Raw genomic sequence first — 27,687 nt, 5'->3', positions numbered from 1 at the left:
CAATGTGGTCCAAGCAGTGCATAACTGAAACCACCTGTAAACATCCAAAATATGAACTACTCTCCAGGACTGAAATAATACAGAAAAATTACAAACAAATGGATGGACTGGTTTAATCTGGCTTCAGCAGTTACACATGTAGATATCAGTGTGCAAGGAGAACCTTTCCTGGAGTAAGTTTTATAAGTATCTTCTCCCCATCTTACAACTCCAAAATAAGTTTAGCTAAAGGACTAGTAGCTAAAAAGTCATCCAGGACAAAAACTAGGTCTGCCATGTCAAATGTCTCAAGTAAAGAAAAGGGCAAAACAGATGGCCCATGAAAAAATTTTCTGTTTTAACAGGATTCTTAGAATAAAGGCCATGCCAATATAGATGAATGCCAAAGTGGACCTCTGATCTTCAATATGGAAATAAGAAAAAGACTAGATGGTGTCTGACAGCAGAATGGCTAGGGCACAAATCAAAATGATCACACAAATAATGCAGGATTAACACTGAAGGACTGGGAAAGGAACCTTTTGTATGGACCTACAACCCTTTGTAAACCAATCCTCAATGTCTGCATGCCTAAGAGGACTGTCCTTGCTTGTAAAACATCTATGGGCATTTTCCAAGCATTAGCCAAGGTTGTTGCCAGTGACCACAAAATGGTGCTCTTTTGCTACTGTTTGTAGGTCAGTGGCTCAGGAATCTGTCCTACTATCCTTGATGCCAAATACAGAACTCAGTGTTGTGTCAGAAGGGTTAATAATTAATATGGAGACACAAGCTGTGACGTACCTTCACTGAGATTGTAATCCAGCAAGACTGTCAGAACAATTTGTCTCACCTGACATGCTGATCACTGTTACTAACTCATTAGTATTAAAGACATAATCCCGACATCCAACAAACATTTCAAACATATTACTATAAACACATGCAGAGTAGCATGCATTATTTTACAATGATCGAATTTTCTTCTGTATGCTTTTTGCCCTCTTAACTGCTGTCCATCTAGTCTTCTCACTCAGCCTTTAGACCATTTGTTCTCTAGTGTTGGTTATAAACCCAGGTCCACCAGGATGAGAACTATCCTGGGATTGTCAGTTAGGCAGCCATGAGGGTTGCTTATGTCCTCACTGGTGACCCAGCAATGAGAACGGTTGTACTTATTTTTGTAATCCTTCCCCTGAGTGGGAAGGACATGTCACATGCACCTCCACAGGGCCAGAGTGTCTTCCCCTAAAAAAGTGCATGATCTTGTACACCTACTCAATGAAGGGTACTGCCTACCAGTAGCTCAATGCACCATACACCCTCCTTTTTCGGGTGGCAAGGTCATCCCCTTCCTTCAAAGGGCTGCTACAATCCACAACCAGCTCTGACCTCCACCTCAGGATGGACAAGACTTTATCTCTCTGCCACCAGAGCTAGAATGATCATACAGAATTAACCTTAACATTATACCATGCAATTCATGGGCTTATGGGCTATTTACATCAAAATACAAATTGCAGTACATACTCAAAACATTTTAATAACGAAACTCTGAAATCCTTAGACTCGTTTATAGTTCATGAAGAGTCCATACAGCATTCTGGCTTCTTAAACGGTCTACCATACCTGCAATGGTTAAAATGTATCGTATACATTGGGCATTTGATCTTCCTTATACAACATTTCCAGCTGTACTACTTTTATTTGGAGATACAACTTTAGGTGCCCCCCCACACACACACACACACACACCAGTGGCGGCTGGTGACTTCAAATCAAAGGGGGGGGCTGCCAGAGACAGATGAATGGGTGGGGCCAAATGGAAGGGGGTGTGGCCAACTAGAAAGGGGCAGAGCTTTGCTCAAAACCACAACAACTGGAACTTTAAATATGCTGCCCTGGGTGCCAAACCGTCATTACAACAGTCCAATCAAGACAAAATGAAGTGTAGAAGAAAAAAATGTTTCAGTGCATTGGCTACATGACAGCTTACTTAATATCTAGATGGAAACAAAATGGTTGTGAGGCATGAAAAAATAAATTACTTTTTAAATACATTACTGGAATGCCAGTCAAAATCAAGTATATAAAAAAAACAAGAAGCACTTAACTCAAACCACTTATCCTTGCACTGCAGTTCTAATTATAATTTATATTCAGCTTTATAAAAGTAACAGGTAACATGCTGATCCCTGTGATACCCCCAACTTGTAAAAATGTTTCTTATCCAAAAAAGACCTGCTGCCTGACAACAACTATCTACTTGTTTCATGGGGAAAACATGATCAAAATAAAAAAATGAACAGCAAACAAACTCAAGATAAATTGCTTAAAGGATTACTGCACAGTTTATGGACCACACGTGATAGATTGGCATCCTGTTCAGTTTACTGGTAAAGCCTGCAAAGATGAGCCTGCAAAGATGACTGCAAGTCTCCAACAAATATAATGAGCATCTGAAAATACTGTAATCATGTCCTTTATTACAAATACTGTCACATGCATTTTAATACCTAAGGCTTGTACGTTATCTAGTTATGTAAATATTCTCTGCATGGCAACAACAGATAGGCTTTTTCAATATTGGCAATTCTTTAACAGTATGTGTATTAAAGCTTACTTGTATCTTACAAACTCAGACAAGCTTACCTGCTGGTCACTAAAGCATTGCTACTTAAACACAGAGCAACAGGGCACTGCGACAGCATGCATTTTCTGAATAATAAGAAGCATAAGTCAACAGTATAAAAATATGACAGAAAACCAGAACATTTTGCAAAATCAAGGACAGATGAAAAGCCACTGTCATACTCGTTTCTACCTTGGATGCGGGAATACTCTGCACACTTACACTACTCTGCACACTTACACTGCATAACTGCTCCTTGCCTTGCTTGGATACATCCAGAGTCACTGCACAGGGGAGTGGGGTGCAACAAGTATGTCACAATTTGAAATGTCTCTGGCTAACGATGATCGCTCTGACACATTTGTCATACCTCTCCAACCTCAAGAGCAAGAAATCTAGACAAAGCAATTCAAAGAAGTGGGACAAAGACCCAAAAATAAGGACATTTTTTTTAAATTTTGCTCTTAGAAACTTAGAAAGATAATAGAATAGTAGTAGGTCTTGCATTAGTATGAATTTTCTGAAGGGTATGAAATCTGAAACTCAAATGTCTATCATTTTCTAACTTCAGTCATTAATGATTTGCCACTAATTTGCCAGAAAACCACAATTTTATGAAAAACAGATTTTTGAATTTAGTGGTCCAAAGCCTAAGAGCATAGGTCCTCGAGGGTATGGAACCTACAAATGCGGTTTTTGTTCACAGTGTCCCTGGATAGTCAACAAAGGTCAGGTCTTTTTGGAAGCTAGGAACAAACTGCTTACTAGTAAGGGAACTTTTAATTGCAATAGTTATGGGATAGTATATTTGGCCATATGTGACCAATGTACCTCTTTCTATGTGGGGAAAACAGAAAGAAAATTGAGGTGCCGGATTTATGAACACACCTATGAAATTAAGAAACAGAACACCAATTACGCTTTGTATAGGCACCAGTTAACTTGTTCCAAGGCGGCATTTTTCTTTTTTATCTTGGATTCTGTGCCCAAGGATATTAGGGGAGGTATGTGGGAGGATGAATTGGAATACAAGGAATTGTATTGGCAGATTATTTTAGAATGTAATAAATCTCCTGGTTTGAATGATTTTCTCTCTATTAAACCAGTATTAAAGTTGAGATCTGCCAAACTTTGAAATATCCCATGTATTTAACTCCTGGTCACTAGGTGGCAGTATTGTTCCATGGACATACATATATTTATACATATTTTTTTGTAATGTAAAAATTTTTACATCTAAGATTTTAAATGTAGTCATAGTGATTTTATGCAGTATATTTTTATTTAATTATGTCTATTTTATACATATGTATACACCTGCTACATTATGTGAGACTATGTATTAGGTAAGAAGGTTAGGGATGAGATTGTTGATTAATTGCATTATAGTACCAACTGATGGTATGTTTTTTATTGGATAGTAGTTTAATTATTAATTGGGTGGTATATATAAGCTGCTTTGTTAATTGAATCTGTTGTACTGATTCTGATGAAGACTTCTGTCGAAAACGTACTGTGTTGGTAGCGTTATCAATAAACCGTGTCTATTGAACTCCCCTTGGGGTTTTTATTGTGTTGTGAGTATCCACCTAATCAGTTTGGTGGTCCTATAGTGTTGTGAGCTTCCTTTGTGGTGTTTAAGGCAATTCTTTTGGTTATAATACAGTATAGTTGTTAGACGGTGTTTTAAATTTATTGTTTTGAACATTTTTTCCATAAACAATGAAACAAAATGCATGCACCAATAATGACAAAACTGCCCAATTTAAAAAATTTCCATCATATAAGTCTACTCAAACTTCAATCCACCAGTATCAGTAAATATGCATAATCTCTGCAGAAGTAAAAGTCATCTAAATAATTCCACATTAAAAAGATCTGAAACTAATGAAGAGGCAGCTGCTAGCAAACAACTTTACATTTCATTGGAATGAATTGCCTATGTTACATTAAAAAAAAATGATAAGCTAGTCATATTGCAATAGGGAATGGATGGCAAACTTAACAGCTTCACTGTTACTAGGTATCTTTGTAAAAAAAAAAAAAAAGAACTGCAGCATCCACCCCCTTTATAACACAGTATTAGCAATGCATCTACATATTGTGGAAGTAGAACCTACAACCTTCTGCATCAAAAGCAAGTACATTTCCTGCTGTGCTATTAACATTGCAAGCAGACTCAGCATAAGCACTACTAAACTTCTCTTACCCTGCAGCTCTCAGCTCCATGCAAAATCTACTAGACACTCAGCTGTATCTCTCAACTTTGCACCACAAGAAATCTGGAAAAAGCCAAAATTTATGGGGGGGGGCAAAAGCCCAAAAACCAGGGACATATTTTAAACATTACTTGTATAATCTTTGAAAGTTGCTAGAATAAAATGATGTGTTACTACCATACATTTCACTGCCAAGTCTTGAACCCAGGACCCTGTGCAAAACAGTCAGAGCAACATACCACTATGCCAAATGAGCGGTTTTGTGAAAGAGAGGAAGACTGAAACTTAAATGGCTACAATTTAGTTAATTCAATTCTCACCATAGCGGTCAACCTCTTAGCACAATACACCTGGACAAAGCCATTAATGGGGGAAAACAGCCCCCAAACATATTCAGTGAATTCAGTTCTCACCATAGCTGTCAACTTCTTAGCACAAAACACCTGGACAAAGTCAGTAATGGGGGAATGCAGCCACCAAACATATTCAGTGAATTCAGTTCTCACCACAGCTCTCAGCCTTAGCACAAAAAAACCTGGACAAAGCCAATAATGGTGGAATACAGTCCCCAAAATAGAGACAAATATCAACTATTCATCTTATAAACTTAGAAAATTGTTAGAATAAAAGGTTTTGTGCTACCATGTACTTTATGAAGAATATGAAGTCTGAAATTCAAATGCCTGTCATTTTATTTAACATTTGTTAACCAGAAAAGTCTGACTTGGAACAAAAGCAAATTTTCAGCAGAGGCCCAGGGAGAAAAACTGACATGCCTTTGTAACATGGGAGGACACCAGAGGCAACCCACACAAACACAGGGAGGACATGCAGACTCCACACAGAAGGCCCCCCAGCCAAGAATCAAACCGGAGAACCTCTAAGCTGTGAGGCAACAATGCTACCACTGAGCCATCAACTATGCACTAAATAAAAAAATCCACAGATTTTATGAGGAACAGAACAAAAATATGAGACAAAAATCTGCAAAGTTTTCAGAGATGGTGGTGGGTAGGGAATTCAGGCTCTTGCTACCTGCACCCAAGGCACAGGGTTCAAGCCTGAGCCATCAGCATCAGAGTTCTCTAGCCACCAGTATATATCAACTGCAGCATTTCTCACACACACACTTTGTCTGCTTGCTTCCATAGTACCTGGTGTCCCATGTTGTTTGTCTGCAGCAGCTTCAATAACACGTCCTTTCCCATGCTGTTCGTCTGCAGCAGCTTCAAGTCTGGTAAACAGCTGTAGCAGCTTAACACATTCTTCCCCCAGTGCAGCTTCAGGTCATCCTTCTCCCAAGTCTCGCGTAAGCACATCCTCCTTCCCCGCGAGAGAGAGCAGGCTCCAGCCTGCGGATGTTGCAGTCCAATCTCTTCCATTCTATGCGGTCATCACCGCATAGAATTCTGGGCATCAGAGTACCAAGATGCCTTCTTCCTACTCTGGAGTTCCGGGATTGCCGAATGCACGGAAACGTTCTGAGACTCACTGATTTGTTTCTTTTCTTTTCATTTCCACAGCTGGGGGGGCTGCAGTCCTATAGCATGAGCCACCACACTCACACTCACTCTGTAGCTCTTGGCCTTCACAGTTTTTTCATATTCTCAATTTTCTCACTTGTTGTTGCGTCTTTCGGCTTTTCCCAGTTAGGGGTCGCCACAGCGGAACTCTGGTCCGCTAATGATTGGCAGTAGACTAATACTGGTTAATTTACAGCTGGTAACCCATGTTAACTTACAAGCATTAGCAATTTGACTAAAATAGGCAATTTGCTTTTCAAATCAGTTGAGCCAGAGGGTGACTGACTCCATATAGTCTTACACTACATTACTACAAAGAGGGTAACCCCTGCAGCTTTTGTTAAAGCTCATTCTTGTGAGCTTTCTGAAGACAAACAGGTCAGAGTCTTAACTCCTCTAGCAGGGTGATCCAAGTAGGAACTGGTATAATTTCTGGCTGCCCTAGGCATGTTTGAGGTCTTACCAAATGCAGGGGGAACTCGGTCTCTACATGCCTATGGGTCTCTGGCATGATCCTTAAAGACATACATACTGGGCTTACTACAGAAATACAGCTATTTGCTGTCTGACTGCAGGTTTCAGAAGAACTACAGTCTCTGCAGACTCCTTTGCATTCTTTGTAAAAGCAGCATTGTTGGGGAATAATGCTTCAAAACTAGGAAGTGTCTATCCCCTTTTGCCCACATACGACAAAACTACCATATGCAGGTTTAAAAGGTAAGTCTATAAAAGATATCTTGACATTCCCAAAAATACAGAAGGTAAGCTAGGATTGCAGAGGAAAGGAACAACATCTAGTACCAGGAGTGTATATAACACGTATCAAAATTTTAAAAGTTCGATCATCATATGGTCGAAGCCATATTGTCAAAAGTCGAAAAGCTTAAAAAAAATAAAACAGGAAAAACCTACCTGACTGTTTTAAACAGGGGGACAAGCCCCCCTGCACCCCCACACCCCCCGCTCTTTAAATATACCAACTCCGAGATCGCACTACAGTGCAGGAAAGGGAAATCTTTCCATTCTGCACAGTATGGAGATCTCCGTTGACACGTTCGAACTTTTAAAAGTTCGATCATATGGTGTCGACCATATGACGTTCGAACTTTTAAAAGTTCGATAACGTAATATACACCCATACCAGGAAAGGTACGCTGTGCCCAGCAACACTGGTAAATTAAAAAAATATGTATAGGATATTATTTTCAAGTGAAATCTGGTGTGCGGGGGGAAATGTGAGAATCAAACTCAGGTCTGCAGGATCATTCAAAAGTTGTCATTGCATCCATTATTTCATACACTCATTTCTTGTTCTTTCTTTTTTATTCTCCCTTTTATTTCCTTACTTTCCTTACAGTAAACTATTTACAGATTGCATTGCAACTTAACCAGGTTAAGCCAGCTGGACCTTTTTCAGACTGAGACCAGAGAGCATTGTTTGGTTAAGTGACTAGCTGAAAGTCGCACAGCAGGTGAATGGAAATGGAAGGAGTCAAACCTTTGACTACAAGATGCAGATTATTAACAGCTCATAGCCTTAATTCTCTGTGTTTACTGCCAGACTGTTTTAATCCTTGTAATGCCAGAGCTGCAAGACCAAATGTATTCAAAGTTAAACAGACCACGACCAACCTTTGTAGCCTTAAGGGCTGCCTAGCATCTGACCCTGCAAACACTGGGCACAGAATACCAGCCTGGTGATGCATGTGATTATGAATGATTATGAAGTATAAGGCACATCACAGTAGTGGATGTTAAACACTCTGCACAAGCCCCCCCCCCCCCCCGCCCCCATGCCTTACAAAGTTGAATTTCATTTTACTGTTTTGAACCACTGCAGAGTAATGTAATCTCATATGAATGTACAGTCTAACTTGTACATGTACATTTAAAGTCCAAAATTATATTTATTTTGTGCATTTATGACATTGAGGAATTAAGTCCAAATGGGGTCGAGAGGGTGGTCTAATGGTTAAAGTGTTTGCCTTACAAACACAAGTTGCAGGGTTTCAGTCTCGCAAGGGATAATTGGCTAGGCTTAAAAATGGCTCGCAAGGGCAGTTAGCCTAGTACTAATCTATGAACCTATGGTTATTCCAGATCTTACAAATCAATCCAATAAATCATATGCCAGTTGGAGCTAAATGCTGCCAACCACAGTGACAGTGGAGGCTTCAGTGAGAAGCTCTTCCTTCAGGTCACGGTCAGGTGAATTCTCAATTGAATGTTGCATCTCATGCAGAATGGAAGTTTAAAGGTAAGACAGTACAATACCTTCACAGACAGCATACAGAATAGCCTACAGCACCTACAAAAAAATCTCTTCACAATAAGCATCAAAAACCTTCTCAAACGTTTTTCTTACTCAATTTAATTTACACTCCAATAATTTCTACTCTACACTCGGACATTTCCATTCTTTACATATCAACATACATCTAGTATTACTCCATAAAATAAGCTGCTCACTTCACATATCAATATACTTGTTAGGACTGGGCAGCAATAAATCTTGGTAAATGTGCAAAGATTTGTGACATAGCATGCAAATCTTAAAACCATTAACTACTTCCGGTCACATTCTCACTTACATACAATACCATTAATTTCTTAAAATGATAACTTTCCATTCTGTACAATTTTGCCATGATTCTGGTTTCTAGATAAACAGAGACCTCAATATGCGTTAGGTGAGGTATGTATTCTAGTCGAGCTGTATTTTGCAGTACACCAGTTCAAGTTTAGCATGTATTCTCCATGGGCCTTTATTGGAAATGGGAATACCCAGTCAAAAATTCACAGTTAAGTAAATCAAATAAGAATCCTAACCACACCTCTCCCAATCTGGGAAACAGTCAAGTCAGCAACAAAGAAACAGAGTAGAGGGACCAATATCCAAGGTGAACATTACTTGGGTGCCTGGAATACAATGGACTGCCTTCTTTAAAGGAAGAAATCACCAAAGGTGTAAAAAATAAAGCTCAGAACCTTTTATTTATTTTTCTATCACAACAAAAAAATGAAACCTCAGAGCAAACTGGGACCACTGAATGTGGCCAGAATCTTTCACAGCATAAGGAAAAATAACGAGCAATGTTAAAATAGCAACTTGGGAAAATATGTGCATCAGGTGGTTCTAATGTCTACAGCAACAGTCCTTGCTGTCCTGGCAGCGAGAACTCTGTGAAGTCACACACTGCTGCCTTGTACAGTACGGAATGTCTGGTAACATACAGCTAACAGATACACCAGACTACTGCCATGTCTGACTGAATGGTTAGCTACTCTTTGGGCAATACACAGCTGCCCTTGGTAAGGCCTAAGCTCCCTTTTAACTCAAACATACTGTTGTAGAAATAGACAAAAGGCCTTGCACTGAATGTGAACAGCAGTGGGATACCAAACCCACACTTGAAATATCTGCAGTAATTTTGTGTCTGTGATGAGGTTTTCAAAGAAGTCAAGTCTACCAAAAGTGATTATGAATGGGCCACCATTTACAGACTTGTAAGAATGTAATGGTCGAAGAATCTTAGTCAATACTTGTTCCAAACTGCTGATAGAGAAAGTCTGCTGACCACGTTTCTTGTGCTTACAGCATCTAGATCACAAGTGTGTTCTAACTATGTAAATTTACTGCTAACATACTGTATTTCTAAGCTCAGGTCATGGCTGAAAAAGGTCATTAGACTAGCCCACCAACCCAGTTAATAAAGTTAGCCAAGGTCATTGCAGCTCTACCATATTAAACTTGGCATCTCGTCTGTATTATGACAACTGATGATATTCATGTTCATACACACTCACTCTCAATTTTATTACCAACTGCAAAAGGTTACACAACAAATGAAAGCATTACCAGAGTATCCACTCCTCCCACGGCTGAAGCTGAAGTATGAATTATAACCATCTACTATGGCTGTGGGCTCATCTAGTAGGTCCCCTACAACAAAATGAACACAACAATGTTTAAGCATATTCGCAGGACACTGTACAAATCCACAGCAGCATTTTATAAAGAAATCAGAAGGCATTAAGAACAGGCTACAGCTGTTATCAGTATCATAAAGCAGGGCTCAGGTAAGGGAAAACAGATTTACACATTCTTCCTTATTGAAGATGCTCAAAATACTATTAGTTCGGACTTCATTTACATAGGATATTTACATAACTCAAAAACACGACAGATGGTTTCTCTAAAGTACCTTTTTCCCCCCAGAGCTGCACTTTTATACATTCCAACTGGTATCATTTTTAAGTTAATAAATCAGACATTTTCTGATGTTTTCTCCAACTGCTCCATACAGCTATCCAAGTACCACACTAGACAAATCTTAAGGAAGCACCCCAAACGTCCTTTCCACAGCCTGAAGCCCTAATGGTTCACTCCTGTATTCCTGCCCATGCATTAATGAACGTATAAATTGTCTACCTGTACTTGCCTATTGCCAGTGTCTATTAATTTTTTCTCCACTTCACAGTAACGGAAGTAGGTTGTACACACCATCTCTATCACTATCTCACAGCAGCAATGTATTTCTCTTTCCTATCACTGACCTGCCTAATAAGCAAGGTCCAATGACTCCAAACTCACAATTTGGTCTTGGTCTGCCTCAGTTTACTTAAGACACACTGTTATCAAAAGTTATAGCCAACGACCTTCTAAAATTGTTATTCAAGATCAGACTTGTGAAGGCCAAAACATATCTCACTACGCAAGACAGGAACCAAACACAGGCTGGATGACAGACACACAAGGCTCACATGCACATCATGAAAGTAATGGTCAAAGGCAATGGTATCTAGGGTAGTCTCACAGCCAAGTAAGAGGTACAGCTAGAACACAAAATACACAGATCACTTCAAAACTACCCAGCAATGCATCTAAGTGCTACAAAGCAGTTGACAGAAACAGTGCACTACTCCCCTCCTTTACAGGTCAGTGCAGGACACACCAACAGACCAACAAAACAAGATTAGAGGAGGGCACCATAGGACATTGTGGGATAGCATCAGGGGAGAAGGACAAACCGAGAAAGTAAGAAAACAGTGGCAAGACAAGGTAAGGGAACAAGGTCATGAATTTAACAGGCGCAGGAACACAGCAATAAGGGAAAGCAGACTGAATAGTAGCAAAAGATGGTAGAAATGTAAAATAAGTCAGTAAAAGCATTTAAAGCTAAAAAGCTTAGTTAGATGCCAACAAGCTTTTTAAGTAAGGCAGAGGAAGGAGATGGGAAGTGCAAGGAGGACGACGCTGGGAAAGAATGGTGGGTGAACTACTCAAGGTGTGGGACAGGAGTCTGGCTCAGGGAACACTGGAATGTCAGAAAATATGGGGTCTGCAAGACAATGGGGGGTCTTCACCACAGACTATAAGAATGTTTTGGTTAATAAAATGAGAAAGTGCAGACTGGAATGGAAGCAAAAGGACAAGCTATGAAAAGCTGAAGATAATACAGGACAGATGATATGGGCAAAGGTAGAGAGTACACTGGATAGCTAGGAAACAAAGGAGGAGATGATGACTGGGGGAAGGCAGCAGGAAAGTGATGTCAAGGTGGAGGGCCAGGGGCAGGGAGTAGTAAAGGAGGGATAGCAGAACCTGAGGAGCCACACAAAAGGCATCACCACAGGGAGAGCAGGAGAACAGCAGGTAGGGATGGGAAGTCAGTCAGAAGAAGCGACACTCAGGCAACAGCTGATATGCACAAAGATTAGTGTATCAAGTAAAGTACACGAAAGGAAGCAATGGACAGACAGTGAGGAAGACCCTTGTCAATTCCACGGACCCATGCAGTAGGTAAGAACGTGGAGCAAAAAAAAAAAACATGAAGAGTAGCAGAAAAGCAGTGGACAGACGGAATATGGTTTTGAAGACTGCTGATGCAACACCCACAACAAAGGTGTACAGGACAGCTAAGTTACAGTAAAACTAGTCTTGGAGCTTAGACATGGAAGGAGGCGACTAAAGTGGTCAACAAAGTGGAGGAATGATTACATGCGACACTTACCTATACAAGCAGCAAGCAGAGAAAGATGTGACGGAAAGGGATTTGAAGTACCATTGTCAGATGTCTTATGTGTCTGTAGCCGGCAGGTCAATGATTCAGTGAAGCAAAGACCATGATTTCTAATATAAATTCAAAGTAGTTCCAATATCCACAAATGCATGAACAGACACTAAACAGAACCAAAAATAAAATGCAACCTTTACTACTATTTTAAAAACATAATACTTCACAGTATTTAGTGCCTCCACAATACCTTCAAAGTTAACTAATTAAAAGAAGATCATTCTTATACAGCCTCAAACTGCTGGTTATCCAGTAACATTCATCCACATTTATTTGAAATGGCCAATCAAATAAATAAGAAAATTAAGACTCTTCTAAGACTGTTGTAGCAAGAATATTCATAAGAGTTGGACAAAGTACAAACTACCACTACGAGTACTATAACAAGTGTATGCAGATATGGTCCATTCTTCAGCAGACAGCCAAAACTGCTTTCTACAGTAACTTAAAAATAACTTGGGAGTTTGCAGTATCACACATCCCCCCCCCCTAAGAAATTAAAATTCCACTAACATGAGAACTTTTCCTAACCATTTTTTTGCTTACGAAGTTCTACACGGCTAAAAACTGGCTGGACCTCTTAGCTCTTAACTGGGCTGATTTAAACGCATCTTGTGTTAGAATATATTAAATCACTCAAATTCTCACCAAAGAAAGTCAAAAGAATTATTGGTTGTTAAGCTCAAGGAATGCTTAAGAAGTGATTCTACAAATCTACTTTTCAAATATTCCAAATAAGTTTTGCAGTATATTTTGTTACTCAACCTGCATGTAAATTATTATTTTTTTGCAGTTATGCATGTCTGTTGTTCTTGTTTTTGATTTGTACTGCACTACTTTTTCACCATTTCATCATTTTATTACTATAATGGGAAAATATTAATAAAGCATTTTAAGCTAAAACAAAAAAAATGTGTATGCAGAGTGCTAAAACCCACAATATCTGCTTTTGCAAGTCGTATAAATGCTAGGCAGATAAACTGTGGGGTGAGAGAGCCGACTTGTGCTACATGGATATGCACACATTTTAAATTCATTTTTATAATGTAATTAACTGTAGTCTAGTAAATCTACTCAGTTTGCAATAAATCCTGTTAGACAGAAAAATAAAATGCTATGTTGTTACTGGTCAAGATATTGCCCTCTGCTGGTCCCAAGTGGAGAGCCACATAAAATGTGCCCAAGTGTCACTTCACTTTCTCACTTCATCATAAATAGTGAACTAATAAATCAAATATTGTACATAGTCAACTAACAATAAATGTTACCAAGCACCTTATTAAAAGTTCATTATTCATGCCCTTAGGTTGCAATCAAGTATAGCTCCTCATGGAATAAGGCAAGTCTAATATTTAAGTAACTAAAGTATACATACTGGACTTGCTACAGAGATATAGTTAGTTGTTTCTCATGTCTCTGATGTGCTCTAAACTCTCACATGCACTCTTCTTATTGGTCAAGTGGGGCAAGGACATTTTGAAGGCATAAACTATACTCTGAGACATAACAAAAATTAATAAAAAAATACAGTTGTGCAAGTTGCGCTTACTCATAACAGCAGATGTTTGAATTCCACACTGCTGCAGCCTTTAACCTATACATTTTGTTTCTCTGCTATGGAAAGAACGACCATCCAGCTTCACAAAGCTCTGACTTCCCTCCTCACCTTCACTCTAACTGCTGAAAGGCTAGTCTAAAGGAAGAATATGAGAAGTCACAGTAAAGATTTCTTCAGATCTTTCTTGCCCATATAGACAGAGAAGAGCCTAACAATCCTAAATAAAAACACTACAACGAAGAAACATATAAAGTAGAAATACACATAACCCTGCTTTATATTCCAACTACAGCTATATACATAAGAAAATGGAGGGTGATTGTATTAATTGTTATGGTAAGTGTAACTTGCGTAACTACACTCAATCATTCCCACTGCTGCAACAGCTTTTAGGCTTTATAGGTTGATTACCAAAGCCTATCCAACCTAAGAGGAGGAAGGATACAGATCCAGGAGACCCTGGAGAATGGCCTAGCAAAGCCAGCCTTGGAGATTGAAATGCTTTGTAAACGTATGCATGGAGGTCCATGGAGCTGCCTCTAGAATGCTTCTAGAGTCTACAGTTTCCAGTATGTCATCGAAGTCAAAGGTCTAGGAGAATGTGCCTTGACATTGCCTGGAATAGACTCGCCATGGTGAGAATAACAAAAAGCAATAGCTGAGGACAACCACCTGGAGAACTGTCTGTTTAGGTACAAGCTGTCCATGTTTTGCCCTTTGACAAGAAATAATCAGCTGATCAGCATTTAAAAAAGGGCTTAATTTTGTTAAGAGAGAGTACTCAAGCTGCCTATGCAGGTCCAGAGTATGTAGAATCCTTTCCCTCATTTTTTTGATTCTGGATAGAAAACTAGGATACTGACACAGCATGATTCAAAGACACACTGAAACCACTTTGGACATAAATAGGGGTTTGTTCTTAATGTCACCTTCTTTCTGAGGAATATGAGGTAAAGTTCACCCATCATGAGAACTTACAACTCAGATACTCCTCTTGCAGAGGGCAGAGCAATGATAAGTATAGTTTTCCAAACAAGAACCTCAAATCAGCCTGATGAGATGGTTCAGCAGGTGACATACTCAACTTCTCAGGGAAGTGAGTGATTATCTAGATGAGATCCCAAAGGGGAGCAACATGTTTACAGTGATGTCTCAAGTGTAAAACTCCTTTCAGAAACTGTTTTACACAAAAAGAGAACAGGAGGATCCACAGGCTAGACATGCTGAAATGGCCATAAGATGAACCTTTACAAAGGGATGAGAGATGCTTGAAGAAAGTAACTCAAATATAAGAGCATCAAGGGTACACAATTCCTTATGGGTCCCTGCTTATTGGTTAGGTACTGACTAGAAAACTGCTTCCATTTACTAATATATGACTTTCTACTACAATACTTTCTCGCTCCGTCAGTACCTGTTGCATGTTGTCATGAAATAAGTGCCTAAAAAGTATTAAGAATTCAATCATCCAGGCAGCTGAAGTTGAATGAGATTGGGGTGTATCAGACTTCTGTTTTCTGTCAGTAGATCCAGTCTACAAGAAAGTTTGTGGTAACTGTCTTTGGCCAATTCCATAAGAAGGGAGAACCAAGGCTGGTTTGGCCATAAGAGTCACCACAATGTTTTTGGGGAAATTCTTCTGAATCTTCAGAATTACCCTGGATATTAATGGAAGAAGTGGAAAAGTATCTTGGAACATTCCCTTCCAAGGGAATTAAAATGCATCTGTTTTCCAGGCTTGCTTACAAGAAGCCCTGAACAAAACTGTTTGGTTCTGTTTGAGGTGTTTCCCACAACAGGATCAATACCTGGAAGTCCCCCTCATTCAGTTTCCATTTGTGAGGGTCTATACTGTTCCAGCTCAGCTTGTCTACCACTATGTTCTGCTAAGGAGGAATGCGTGATGCTTAGATGGTTAGGGAATCAAACAGCTAACTCCTAATGCAGACTGGCTACTATGGCTTGGGAGTACAACCTCCCTGCATGTTTATATACCACATGAATGTGTTACAAGTCCTAGTGACCTCAGATGATGGAGAGAATTCAAGGCACATTTTGTTACACTGATGTGTTTTGATCTGTATGAATGACTCCACAGGCCTTGCACCTTTACCAGCAAGAAAACTGCTCCCCTTGAAAGTTTGAAGTGTTTGTGGTAGGAGATTGGTTTGGAGTCCAAGGAGAGAAAGGGAGACCTGGATTCAGTTGAATGTATTGTCTTAATCAAAGCAGTTCCATTTTTTGAAAGTCTACAACTGGAATCTGATGCGCCAAAATGTGTAAATGTTGGGTCTGTGTGTTTTCATAAAACCCACTGCATCTTTCTCACATGCCACCTGGCCAGGGTTCTCATGAGTTATCATAGAAGCAGGAAATTCTCGTGCAGATATCCGAATCCGAGACTGATCAGAGAAGCTCAGGAAAGATTCAAGATAAAAATCCACGTTCTCTTGTATTAAAACGGCCTTCTGAAGAGAAGTATCTAGAAGACAGTTCAGAAACATAGTCCTGTGAGACAGAGTCAAGGAGGAATTTGCAACATTTATCTGGAAGCCTAGACAGGCCAGAAGAGACATTATTCAGATGTCAAGAGTCAATAAAGCAAGCAATTATGCCTGACAGGGTGTGGGTTAATGTGTAATTAATGCCCACCCAGGGGTGTTATGAGGCCCAACGCCGCAGGTATACACACACAAACACACAAGTACCGTTTTGTCTTCTTTTTTATATATTTTCTACTCGCTAAACAGCAAAAATGCTCCTAGCAAGAGTAAAATAATGGCGGCTGTTCCGTTTCTTCAGTCCGAGCTCCATGGTGGAGAGATAAGCTGCTGTGAAGCTTCGGACTCGCTCTTCTCAGTGGGCATTACTTTTACATTAATACCCTGCTGGAGAATGCTCAATTCTCCAATCAGGGTATTGATGTACAGTTTTCCCATTGTCTAACAAGGATTAATACTCTGCAAATATTTCTAAGTTGTCCAAATAAGGAAAAGTGGAACTACCACAGTCTGCAACAAGCTATGACTGGTGCTAGACATCTTGTGAACACTCATTGTGCTGTAGATAATCCAAAGGGTATTGTAGACAACTGGTACTGTGACCCAGAAACAGGTAACCTTAGAAACTTCCTGAAGCCTGTGGCTATAGGAACGTGGTAATAAGCATCTTTAAGTCTAGTGTTACCACATAACTCATGGGAGGAATGATGGACAACAGGTTCTTTAAAGGTCAATATCTGAATTTTGGTACTTTTTCATACAGGTTTAGAAATTAAAGATCTAGTACTGGTCTCCAAGAGGCCTCTTTCTTTGGTACCAGAAACAATCTGGAATAGAAGCCCTTTCCCCCTTGACTTACAGACACTGGTTCTTGGACTCCTTGGGTATGTAAAACCCGAGGAACTTGAGGAAAATATTCTGTTTAATTCGGAGGAGAGAGAGGAATTCCCCTGACAGGAGTTTTTTTTATCCAGTGCCATTTGTGACCCTCCTGCATCGCTTTTAACATCCAAGAGTCTCAATCTTTTGCCAAAGGGGGATACTAAGGACCAATTAATGTGATAACTATAAAGAGGTATTAGCCAGAAGTGGGTGAAAGAATACTGGTATAATCATTCTGTACTGTTGGTCTGTCCCTTTTTCTGAAAAGCCCTGAACCCCGCCACCCCCTGGTTCTTGTTTTTTCCTTCTGGCAATATTTTTTTAGAACCTCGTTTGTCAGAATGTGTCTGGTTTTGCTTTTTTTTTTTTTCTTTTTCTGAAAGACAAAGGCCTACAAGATTTGTACTAAGGCACATGACAAACCTCAGAAACTACCTTAATTTCCCTCTTCCATCATATTACTTGAGAACCTGGGTAGCAGATAAGTCCAACAATAGCTCTAACTAAGGCAGAATTCCAGATTTCAGACTTTAACTCATCAGCAAACTTTTTAGTTATACACCGTGGCATATCTTCTCAGCACTGTAGCAGTAGCAGTGGTCCTACACATAATATATGCACAATCACACACACACTTCAAAGCATGTCTGGCTACCTGGCTGGGACAAGGTAGAACTAGCCTGATTCAAAAAAGAATTTTCTTCAGTGGTAACTAAAGCAGCAAGTTAGACTATCCATATAGCAAGGCATAAAATTCCAGATGCATGCCTGATAATTGAGAGTTCTGAAAGTCAAGGTGGAAGAAAAAAAAAACAATTCTTTTACTACACAGTCCAACACTTTACTTTCCTTGTTACTGGGTGAAGGGTTGGTGTTTAATACCAATCTATTTCCAGCAGTAGATGAAGTGGCTATTTCAGCTGGGTCTGATCAAAGGTGAGAGGAAAGAAATGCATTGGTCTGAGGCACTTTACACATCTTATCCGTAGTCTTAGGGACTGATGGCCGGGTATCAAGAGGATTACAGGCAGCATTCAACACATCACCCAAAGCTGGGAGTATAGGAGGGGTGGATGAGGAATGGCTAATTGTAACATCTCACAATATCTCCTTGGTCAGGGGGGAACCTCTATTTGTTCCCATAAAAAATACCTCATTCATCTTGGCTATTGTCTTAAGATAATTCCTTCAATGTATTTTCTTCCCAGTCAGACAGATGGATTAGTGAACCTGAGGTAAATAAAACAAAAAAACAATCTTTGTCATAATCAGCCCCCAGTTTCTTCTAGACTTTTTTTTACACAGAATGTTTATCTGTAATGACTTTGTGATGGATTAATACTCATTATACGACACCCCCCATTAATATTCCAAAACGTGCACGCTGATTGGTCAGCGTGCACATTGTAAATCAAAGACTTATACTAATGGAAAAAGGTCAGGTTGCCCGGACTTTTTCCACTAGGTATAAGTTTTTTTTTTTTTTTTACAGCAACGGAGAACACAAGATCTCCATTGTTTTTAGAAAATGTATAGCGAGAAGGGAGATCTTCCTTTCTCCATTGCTTATTTTTTTTTAAAGCTGTCTCGCTATGTTAAATGGGTTTAACATAGCGAGACACTTTGTAAGAAGCAACGGAGATCTTGCTTTCTCCATTGCTTCCACCCACAGCTCTGATGTACTGAGTAAGCATATGCATGCGCAGTACATAAGAGCTGCTGCAGAATACCAGACAGCTGAGGAAGGGCAGCATGGAGGCATTATACAATGCCACTATTTAAGAAAAGCAAGTATTTATTTTCTTAAATAATGTCATTGTATAATAGCAATAACCCACTTCTGGGTGTGGGTAATGCTGGATTTACCCATGGTTGTCTTTGTTTGGCCACGTGGGCTTCATCCTCGTGACCAAACCACACCAACCGTGGGTAAATCCAGCATTGCCCACATCCAGGCATGGGTTATTGGTTAAATAATGCATGCTTTTCTAAGGCAAAAAAATATTTAACTGTAATTACCTTCTGAAATAAACTGTTTTAATTTTTTATTTATAGGAGTATTTTAGTTATTTACAGGAGTCCCTCTGGAAGAAAACCGACTGGAAGGAAGGATGCCTGACCAATCTGTCTGTTTCTTCTGTTACCCTGTGAAGAATTTGCTACAGTGTTTCCCAGTCCGACAGAAGATGGTTCTCCCAAGATTGTATCAGATGCTGGAACAGTCAAAGAGGATGTGGCTGACAGGACTACTTCACAGGAAGCTGGAGAGGTTAGTTTGTGGTCTGAGGAACAAGAAATGGGCCAAAGTAGGTTCACCCACTATTAACTGAGGTGCAGACCGAGTCCATGGCAATGTCAAGGGCTCATTAATTAGTGCCTTTTCTTTCTAGAAACAGCAGCAGTGGAACCACCAGGAGTAAGCATCTGTCTTGCAGTTGAGGAAGAGAAGGCAAAAGCAGTAAGCATTGCTACAGCGAGTCAGTTAGACAGTAAGTTGTCACCCAGTGTACACGAGCAGCACACTTACACTCACTTTTTGTTGCAGCCTCCTTTCACAAAGTAAAAGAACAAGCAGCACTTACTGTCCTTTTTGGTACCCTTTTTACAGGAAGTACAATCACTACACTGTTAAAAAAAAAAAAAAAAAAAAACACATCCCTGTCCATCCCAAAATAAATCTTTTAGTCACAGTTTTAAAAGTTTCCAGAAGGTCACACAAGCAGAACATATGTTTAGTCAAAATTAGTCCCTAATTAGCTAAATAACACAGGTAGCTATAAATAGCGGTCCTTGACAGGAAATTTCCAATACTGATAAAGAAATATCAGGTTTCTTAAAAAGTAAATATCACCATTAGTTAGAAATTTAAATAAAATATTTTCTTAAAAAGATAACGTCTGCATGGAGGGTTTCCCCAACAAGGGCTTATCTGCCAGAAACAAAGCTCTTAGCTGATTACTCCTTCTATGAAGCCTGAGAGATATTTCACCTCATGATAGCAAGAAAAGGGTCTATATTAAAATCTCAAAGTCTGACAATATTGAATACGATATTGTCAACACGAGAATACCGAAAGCGCACTACATCGAACGTTTAAATGGAAAATCTCTGTAAGGGGAGATTTCCATTTACTTCAATGCAGTGCGTTCTCTTGAGATGGTATATTTAAGTAGGGGGTGCAGGGGGGGCTTGTCCCCCTGCCTACACACTATTTAGTTTTTTTTTTTAATTTAGTATTTTTTTTTTTTGGTTTCGATGGTTTAAGACTTCGATCACTAAAGTTCGATCTTTAGTGATTCAAAGTTTTAAACCTTCGAGATTATAATATAGACCCCAAGAAAGTACTGAACAAATCTTCACTCTTAACCGTTCCTATTCCCTCCTAGGGTGATTCAATCAATAGTCAGAGTGAAAGTGTGGAGGAGAGCCACAGCATTGTGAAGCTGGCCTGTTGCCGTTTCCCAGGAAGGGAAACAACCCATGTAGCCTAAAGGCTACTTCAGCAGTGGGAATGTCGAAAAAGTTTATCCTTAATAATCTGAATAGGCAGAGTTTTTATGTAAGTGGCAAACTGAATATCCATGATAAATTCCCATAATCAGGACTCTGTTCCTCGGCAAGAAAAGAAAATGTTCCTGAATATACCAGCTTGTTCCTAAGGCTAGGTAAATTTCTGTAGGCTGCCCTAGGAGTAAACTCAAAGATTTTCTTGAAAATAGAGTAATTCAGTAGCACAGTGCAGTGCTTCTTAAGGATCTTAACTACATCCTCCAATAAAGGGGGTATATCAACTGAGAAAATGCACATCATGTTGAAAGGTTAACCTATTATGCCTATACTTGAGAAAAACACTCACTAAATGGTTGGAAAAACAATTTTGGACTTGGTTGCTGTCAAGCTGGCCAGACAGCAAACGAATGATGTCCAGGGAGACTAAATCAAACTGCTCCCCTTCTACAATCACTTTATTTGAAGGCATTCACTATAGGGAAATGACTATAAAATATCTTAATATGTGCACTACATGCTAGCAAAAAATTATCTGCTGTGGTGGCTTTACAGTACATACTGGTCTCAAGTTTACTATTCCCAATATAAAACATAACGCAAGTAATTAATCTGTGTACAAAAACAGGGACTACAATGACTAGCTGTGGCAGAGGGACAAGAGCTTAGGACTGGTAACAGAAAGGGAAATGCCTGGTAGAATGCGCACTTCTATGACACAATCAGTGCATCGCCAAGGATGTAACTTTATACTGAAATGGAAGAGCAAAGGTCACTGGCACAGAACCAAAAATAAACTACAAATACTAAAGCACTAAGCAGGAGAAAAAATAAACACAGACACAAAACACACAAGCAAGAAAGGGTGAGAAGCATTGCTATATAGTACTACTAAAAGTGCAAACTACCTGGCAAGGAAAATGGGGGAACTACAAGGAGTTATGCAGGTACCTGGACAATGCTGTTACCAAAGAAAGACGAATCGCTGGTTTGAGGTGGATTCGTCAATGAGATGCCACCATTATGAATGGCAAGGCAGGAATAGAGAAAGGCATGGTATCAGTTTTGAGATCATACAGAAGGAACATAGTATCATCTATGAAGGGGCAAGGGAGTGGCAAAGGTCATGACCAAGGGTAAGTGCCGAGGAAGACAGTGGAATAATTCTGTTGGACTGAAGCTGCCTCAGTCCCCAGTCACATCAGGGGAGCAGGATGAGAAAAAGGTAGGCAGAATGAAACAGTGATGTAGGGGGAAGAGATTTAAAAGTACAGAAGATTTAAGTTTTTTATCAGCAGACTGGGAAATGCCACTTTCCAGGATATGGGGTTGATAGGCCATGGCAAGGGTCTTATTTCTTGAAGGGTTCAACCAGTAGGTCCGGAGCAGAAAAGAGAAAATTCTAAAAGCATCCCTCTCACCAAGGTACAGTATAGGGTATGTCTAATAGCCCACCAGTGATGAAGCTACTGTGCATTTCAAAGTGGAAGAGGAACAGCAAGAAAAGAAAGACAAATGACAATGTAAATTTCAACCATGGTTGGTAACGCTGACCTAAGGGGGGGGGGGGGCAAAATGAAGTAGTGAAGTAGCATGAAAGGAAGTCAGACATATGCTTCTCATGGTTATAGACAAGAATTTGATGAAAAGCTAAAAACAGAAAAAAACAGATTGCCAAGATAGTTTTTTTTTTTTTTTTTTTAGGTACAGTGTGGAAAAGAGGGAACAAATACGGCTAATCTGTGCAATGATGGTAAGAAAATCAAAAATGGGGATGGAGCAGAGGAACTTCATGAATGCTTGGCCTCAGGTTTGAAAAAGGAATAGGAAAGGAATAACAACCTTGCTAGGACATGGCCTCCAATGTCTGCTTTTCTCGCTAAGCTAGAAAGGCAGAACAAAAACAGGGGGCTGACTGTCCTTAAGAATGATAGACCAGAGTGACTGAAGATGCTGCCTCTTGGTTTCCTAAAGTTTCTGGATAATGTGTTTTCTGACCCTCTAAAGATCTTCAGATCACTGGCAAGAGCAAAAGTTTCTAAGGAATGCAAAGTAATAAGGGTGGTAACTCTGTATAGGGGTCAGAAAATTCCAGGAAACCATAGGTCTGTTACTAGAGTCATACTTCAAAAAAGTACAGTTGTGTAAAATGTTACCATAACAGTAGATGTCCTTCTCTTCACTGTTACAATATTCCTAATATAAGGGCTCTCCTGCCAAGGATAACTCTATGTCAGGCCAGTACACCAAAGCCTTTAATATTTACAGGTATCATACGTCATATGTATGCTACCCATTTAAGGCACAGGGCATAAAGGTGGCATATGGACACACACACTTCAGAAATGAAAAGGCCCAGGAGGAAAAGAATCTCCCTAGGGACCAGGAGGAACATATACATCCAAGGAGGAGAAAAGACACAGACACACACAGACACACACACCAACCCCTCGGCCGGGAGGCAGTGAATACTGCAACAGTGAAAAGAAGGACATCTATGTCCTTCCACATCACTGCTGCAGTATTCATAACCTGAGGGAGAGTACAAAAGCAATAGAGGAAGCCTAGGAGGAGGAGGATGATGATGATATGGAAGAGCCCTCCAGAAACCCATACAGGACAGCCCTGGCAATGCCAGCTTTGGTACTGGAAAAAAATCTAACTTGTAATGCTAAGAAAAAATATGAACACAGGACCAGGTTGCAGCCTGAAGGATGGAAGATAACCCCTTGAGAAAAGCACCAGAGGAAGCAATGGCCCTGGTAGAATAAGCCTTTACTGAAGAGATGAAAGGAAAAATAAAAAGAAATCGCCTTAAATAATTCAAAAAGACAAGCCCTGGGATGAAAAGAAAGAAAAAAAGCTGCTCAGATTTGCAAATAACTTTAGCTTTCTCCAATTATATCTGAGCTATATATGCAACTCCAAGGTGTGAAGAGCCTTCTCACTGACAGACTGCGGTGAAGGAAAAAGGAAGACATATGAACAGATTAATTAAGGGACAACTCATTGACTACCTAGGGCATAAAAGAAGGATTAGTACAAAAAGACACCCTTTGTCCATGTGAAAAACTAAAAAAAGAACAGCTAAGCCAAAGGAGGTGTAGTTTCAATATACATCACAGACACACACATCTCCAGGTGAAAGAGTATGATGCAGAGGAGACACTCCAGGTGCAGTTAACTGTTGACAAGACCTCTATTCAATCATAGCTAGCTACAGGCCTCAAGATTTGACTCGAGCTGCCCACTCCACCTCTCTGGACCTCTTTGAATCTATCAAGATTCAACCCTTTACCCTGATCCTGGGTGACTAACTACCCAACCATAGACTGGAAAACCTAGTCATGCTAGAACCCAAAAACCCAGAGATTCCTCAATTTTATTAATGGAAATGCCTTGGAACAGCTAGCTGATGCCCCCACAAGAGGTGATAATATCTTGGACTTGGTATTAACCAACATGAGCAACCACTGGAGCACCCCTACAGTATCATCCCCCCTAGTAAGATCCGACCATAAAGTGGTCACTTTCGAAGTCACCATCCCCCCAACCCCCCTCTAGCTAGGGTCAAACAAAAAAACTTCTCCAAAGCTGATTACAACCTCCTGAGGGATGGTATAAACAGCTTCACACCCCCCCTGTAGGAACTGGCACCAATGTCTAAATCTACACCAAAGTACTATACGAGCATTTATACAGATGCATGGAATCAGGTATACCCAACAGGACAAAATCATCCTCCGCAAGGAAGCGTAAACCTGTCTGGTGTACATCTGCAATAAAACTATAAAACAAAAGGAAAAAAATTCTGTCCAGGACTAAGGAGCAGGTGACCAATTGGAATAAATTTCTCCTTAGCCTGAACAAGCAAATAAGAGCACTAGTGAAATCTTCTAAAGCCAAATTTGAACCCAAATTGGCCACATCTACTAGAGACAATCATAAGGGCTTCTTCACATATGTCTGCAATCTCAAAAGAAGCACCCAGATCTGTTCAGAGCTGGTGATCAAGAACACCACATACACAAATGCTGGTGATACAGCCAACCTACTGGCTGACAGATTCAGTGAAAACTTCGCCACTCTGTCCCTCACCAGTAAATCAGGACATCCCCATTACCTGCCCCTCTCCCCTTATCTCTAGGGAACATGTCATAAATGCCTTCTCAAAGGCAAAAAATACAGTCTCCATGGGACCCGATAACATCCCAGGCTGCATTATACATGAACTCGCAGCTCCACTAGGCACCCTATTCAACCAAAGCCTGAGCACCGGCTATGTCCCAGCCGAGTGGAGGACAGCCACTATCATCCTTTTACAAAAAGGTAGAGCGTCCACTGATCTGGGAAATTATAGACCCATCAGCCTAACTAGCCTGATCGGCAAGGCCATGGAACGGATTATCATGGACCACATTAACAGGGACATTGACAACCTCCAAACACTCGACCCCACACAATTTGGCTTTGTCAAGGGAAGGTCATGTCTGTTAAATCTGGTTGGCTTCTATGAGACCATCACCAAAGCCATGGAAAAGGGGAAGATAGTGCACACCGACCACCTACCTTGACCTGGCCAAAGGCTTCAACACTACTCTCCATTCAGGCATAACAGATAAACTCTCTCAACTAGGCATCAATCCATATGTTACCAGATGGGTAGCAAACTGGCTCACAGATAGAAGCCACCTAATCATAAGAGTGGAAGCCACCTCAAGCAGTAGACCCGTAATGAGAGGTATATCCCAGGGATCGGTATTGGGGCCTCTGTTATTTGGGATACACTTCTCTGAAGTGCAGGCCAAAACCAGTGAGCTGTGGTTGACCAAGTTTGCAGATGACTGCAAGCTGGGCACAATCATCAATTCCCCAAGTGATGTGGACGTCCTCTATGGTGCAAGAAACATGGCCTCAAGCTGAATGCCAAAAAATGCATTATCCTCTTTGGGGAGGGTGACTTCCCCACATATCACATTAATAACTTCCTAAGCATACAATCAGTTGTGAGGGATTTGGGTACCCAGGTTGATAGCAGCCTGACTTTTGACCACCATGTTGCTTCTGCTGTACGGAAAGCTTTCTACATGGCCCACCTCATAAGTAACAGTATCTCAGCTAGGGACAAAGAGTTCATAACCTCCCTGCATTCTTCCCTTTTAAAGGCCCATTATTGAGTACAATGCCTCCTTCGGCATGTACCTCGCAAAGCACATGCAGCAGCTGGAAAGATTACAGAGGTTCCTCACCAGGAGATTCCAGGGCCTCAAACATCTACCCTACACAGATAGGCTAAAAGCCCTGTCCCTCTACTCCGTTTCATACAGGCTCCTCAGAGGTGACCTCCGTCTGGCATACAAAGCAATTTCAGACCCTGCCTTGATGGGACTGCTGCATATCTGCAAGTCTAGCTCCACTCGAGTAACCCACACGTGCAACCTCAACCTGGTCTGTGACATCAATAGGACTTGTTGGCATGACAGATTTGTGTCCCAGAGACTCCCCCATCTGTCGAATAGACTCCCTCTCCACATCAAGCAGAGTACCTCATCTCTTTTTAAGCGCAATCTGGATAACCGGATGGTAAACAGAAAATACACCCCTGGGATTCTACCCGTGTCCCTGCTAGACAGGGGCTTTTGGTGCGGACTTTTCTAAACATGGGCTAAACTCTTGGCTAGGCTTATAAGGGCCTGAGGGCCGACAGCCTAGTAACTTCCTATGATCCCATGAAAGCTTGAAAGTCAGAAACCCTCTTGCCAAAGCAACAGCCAAAAGAACAACACACTTCCAAGTACAATGTTGTAAGGAAGATGAGGCAACAGGCTCAGAAGGAGACAAGAGTCAATTTCTCAAGAACAAAACTGAGGTCCCAGGAAGTTGTAGTAGGCTTCCTGGGAGCCCTAGTATGGACGACGCCTTTAAGAAGCTGTTTGACTTCAAATCTGGAGGCCAGAGGAGGATTCAAGGGCAGACAAGCAAAAATTGCTGATAGGTGAGCTTTAAATTAAGAATATGCTAACCCAGAATGGAGTAGATCACACAAATAAGAGATGATCAGAGGAATCTCTTTTTTTAATTTCTCCAAATCTTTTGGGTTTCTAATACCATGACGGGAATGGATCCCATTCCTAAGTCGAAGTAAGATCAATGTTCATGAAATTAGTATTGTTTCAATCTTTGATGTCAGCCAGAAGTGCACTTTGCAGCACCCGCAATGTGCCCACGTACCCAGTCCTCCTGCAGTTCGTACTGAGTTACATGTATCGGTAACATATCTAAATATGACTGTGGATTATTTTTTATAACACCCGTTACTCCTACTACTATTGGAACTGTCTGGGTATCTTCCATATTGCTCTCGTTTCTGCTTGCATGTCCTGATATTTAACAACTGGCTCTCTCTGTACACAAGACACTGTAGTCACTGGGTGTAGCGATTTCATTGATCAATGCCACTTTTGTCTTCTTTTCATGGACCACTATATCTGTTTTTCTTGCATCTATCTTTTGAACTGTTAGTAATGGCTGATCCCATCATTTTCTATGATGCTTTGTGGCTCATGTTTCCAGCGTTTTTCACCTTCATTATGTTTGCACAATCCCCAGTGCAACAGTCTCGCCACATCATTAGGTCTTTCAGTATATAGCCCTGCCATTAGTATGTCACAGCCAACAACAAGGTGTGCAATTGTTTCCAATTCTGTTTTGCGAAACCTACATTTGTCTGTTTCACCCACATGTTCAATGGAATTTGTAAACCAATGTGTAAGTAGTGCACTATCTTGAGCCACCATTATTTTCATCTT

The 27,687-nt window shown here is 40.4% G+C and overlaps 1 protein-coding gene across 1 annotated transcript in view; it reads right to left on the bottom strand.

Moving 5' to 3' along the window:
• APEX2 (apurinic/apyrimidinic endodeoxyribonuclease 2) overlaps positions 1–27,687 on the bottom strand; it is a 401,945-nt gene that overhangs the window by 303,804 nt on the left and 70,454 nt on the right. The window contains exon 2 of the mRNA XM_044089062.1: positions 10,213–10,296. Coding sequence (XP_043944997.1) covers positions 10,213–10,296 — 84 coding nt within the window. The remainder of the gene's footprint in view (positions 1–10,212; positions 10,297–27,687) is intronic.

This window comes from Protopterus annectens, chromosome 12.part0, assembly GCF_019279795.1.
Source record: "Protopterus annectens isolate FY-2018-M chromosome 12.part0, PAN1.0, whole genome shotgun sequence".
NCBI classification, from domain to species: Eukaryota; Metazoa; Chordata; order Ceratodontiformes; family Protopteridae; genus Protopterus; species Protopterus annectens.
Note: the sequence above shows the minus strand (reverse complement) of the source record. Positions and strands in the feature narration are given on the sequence as shown.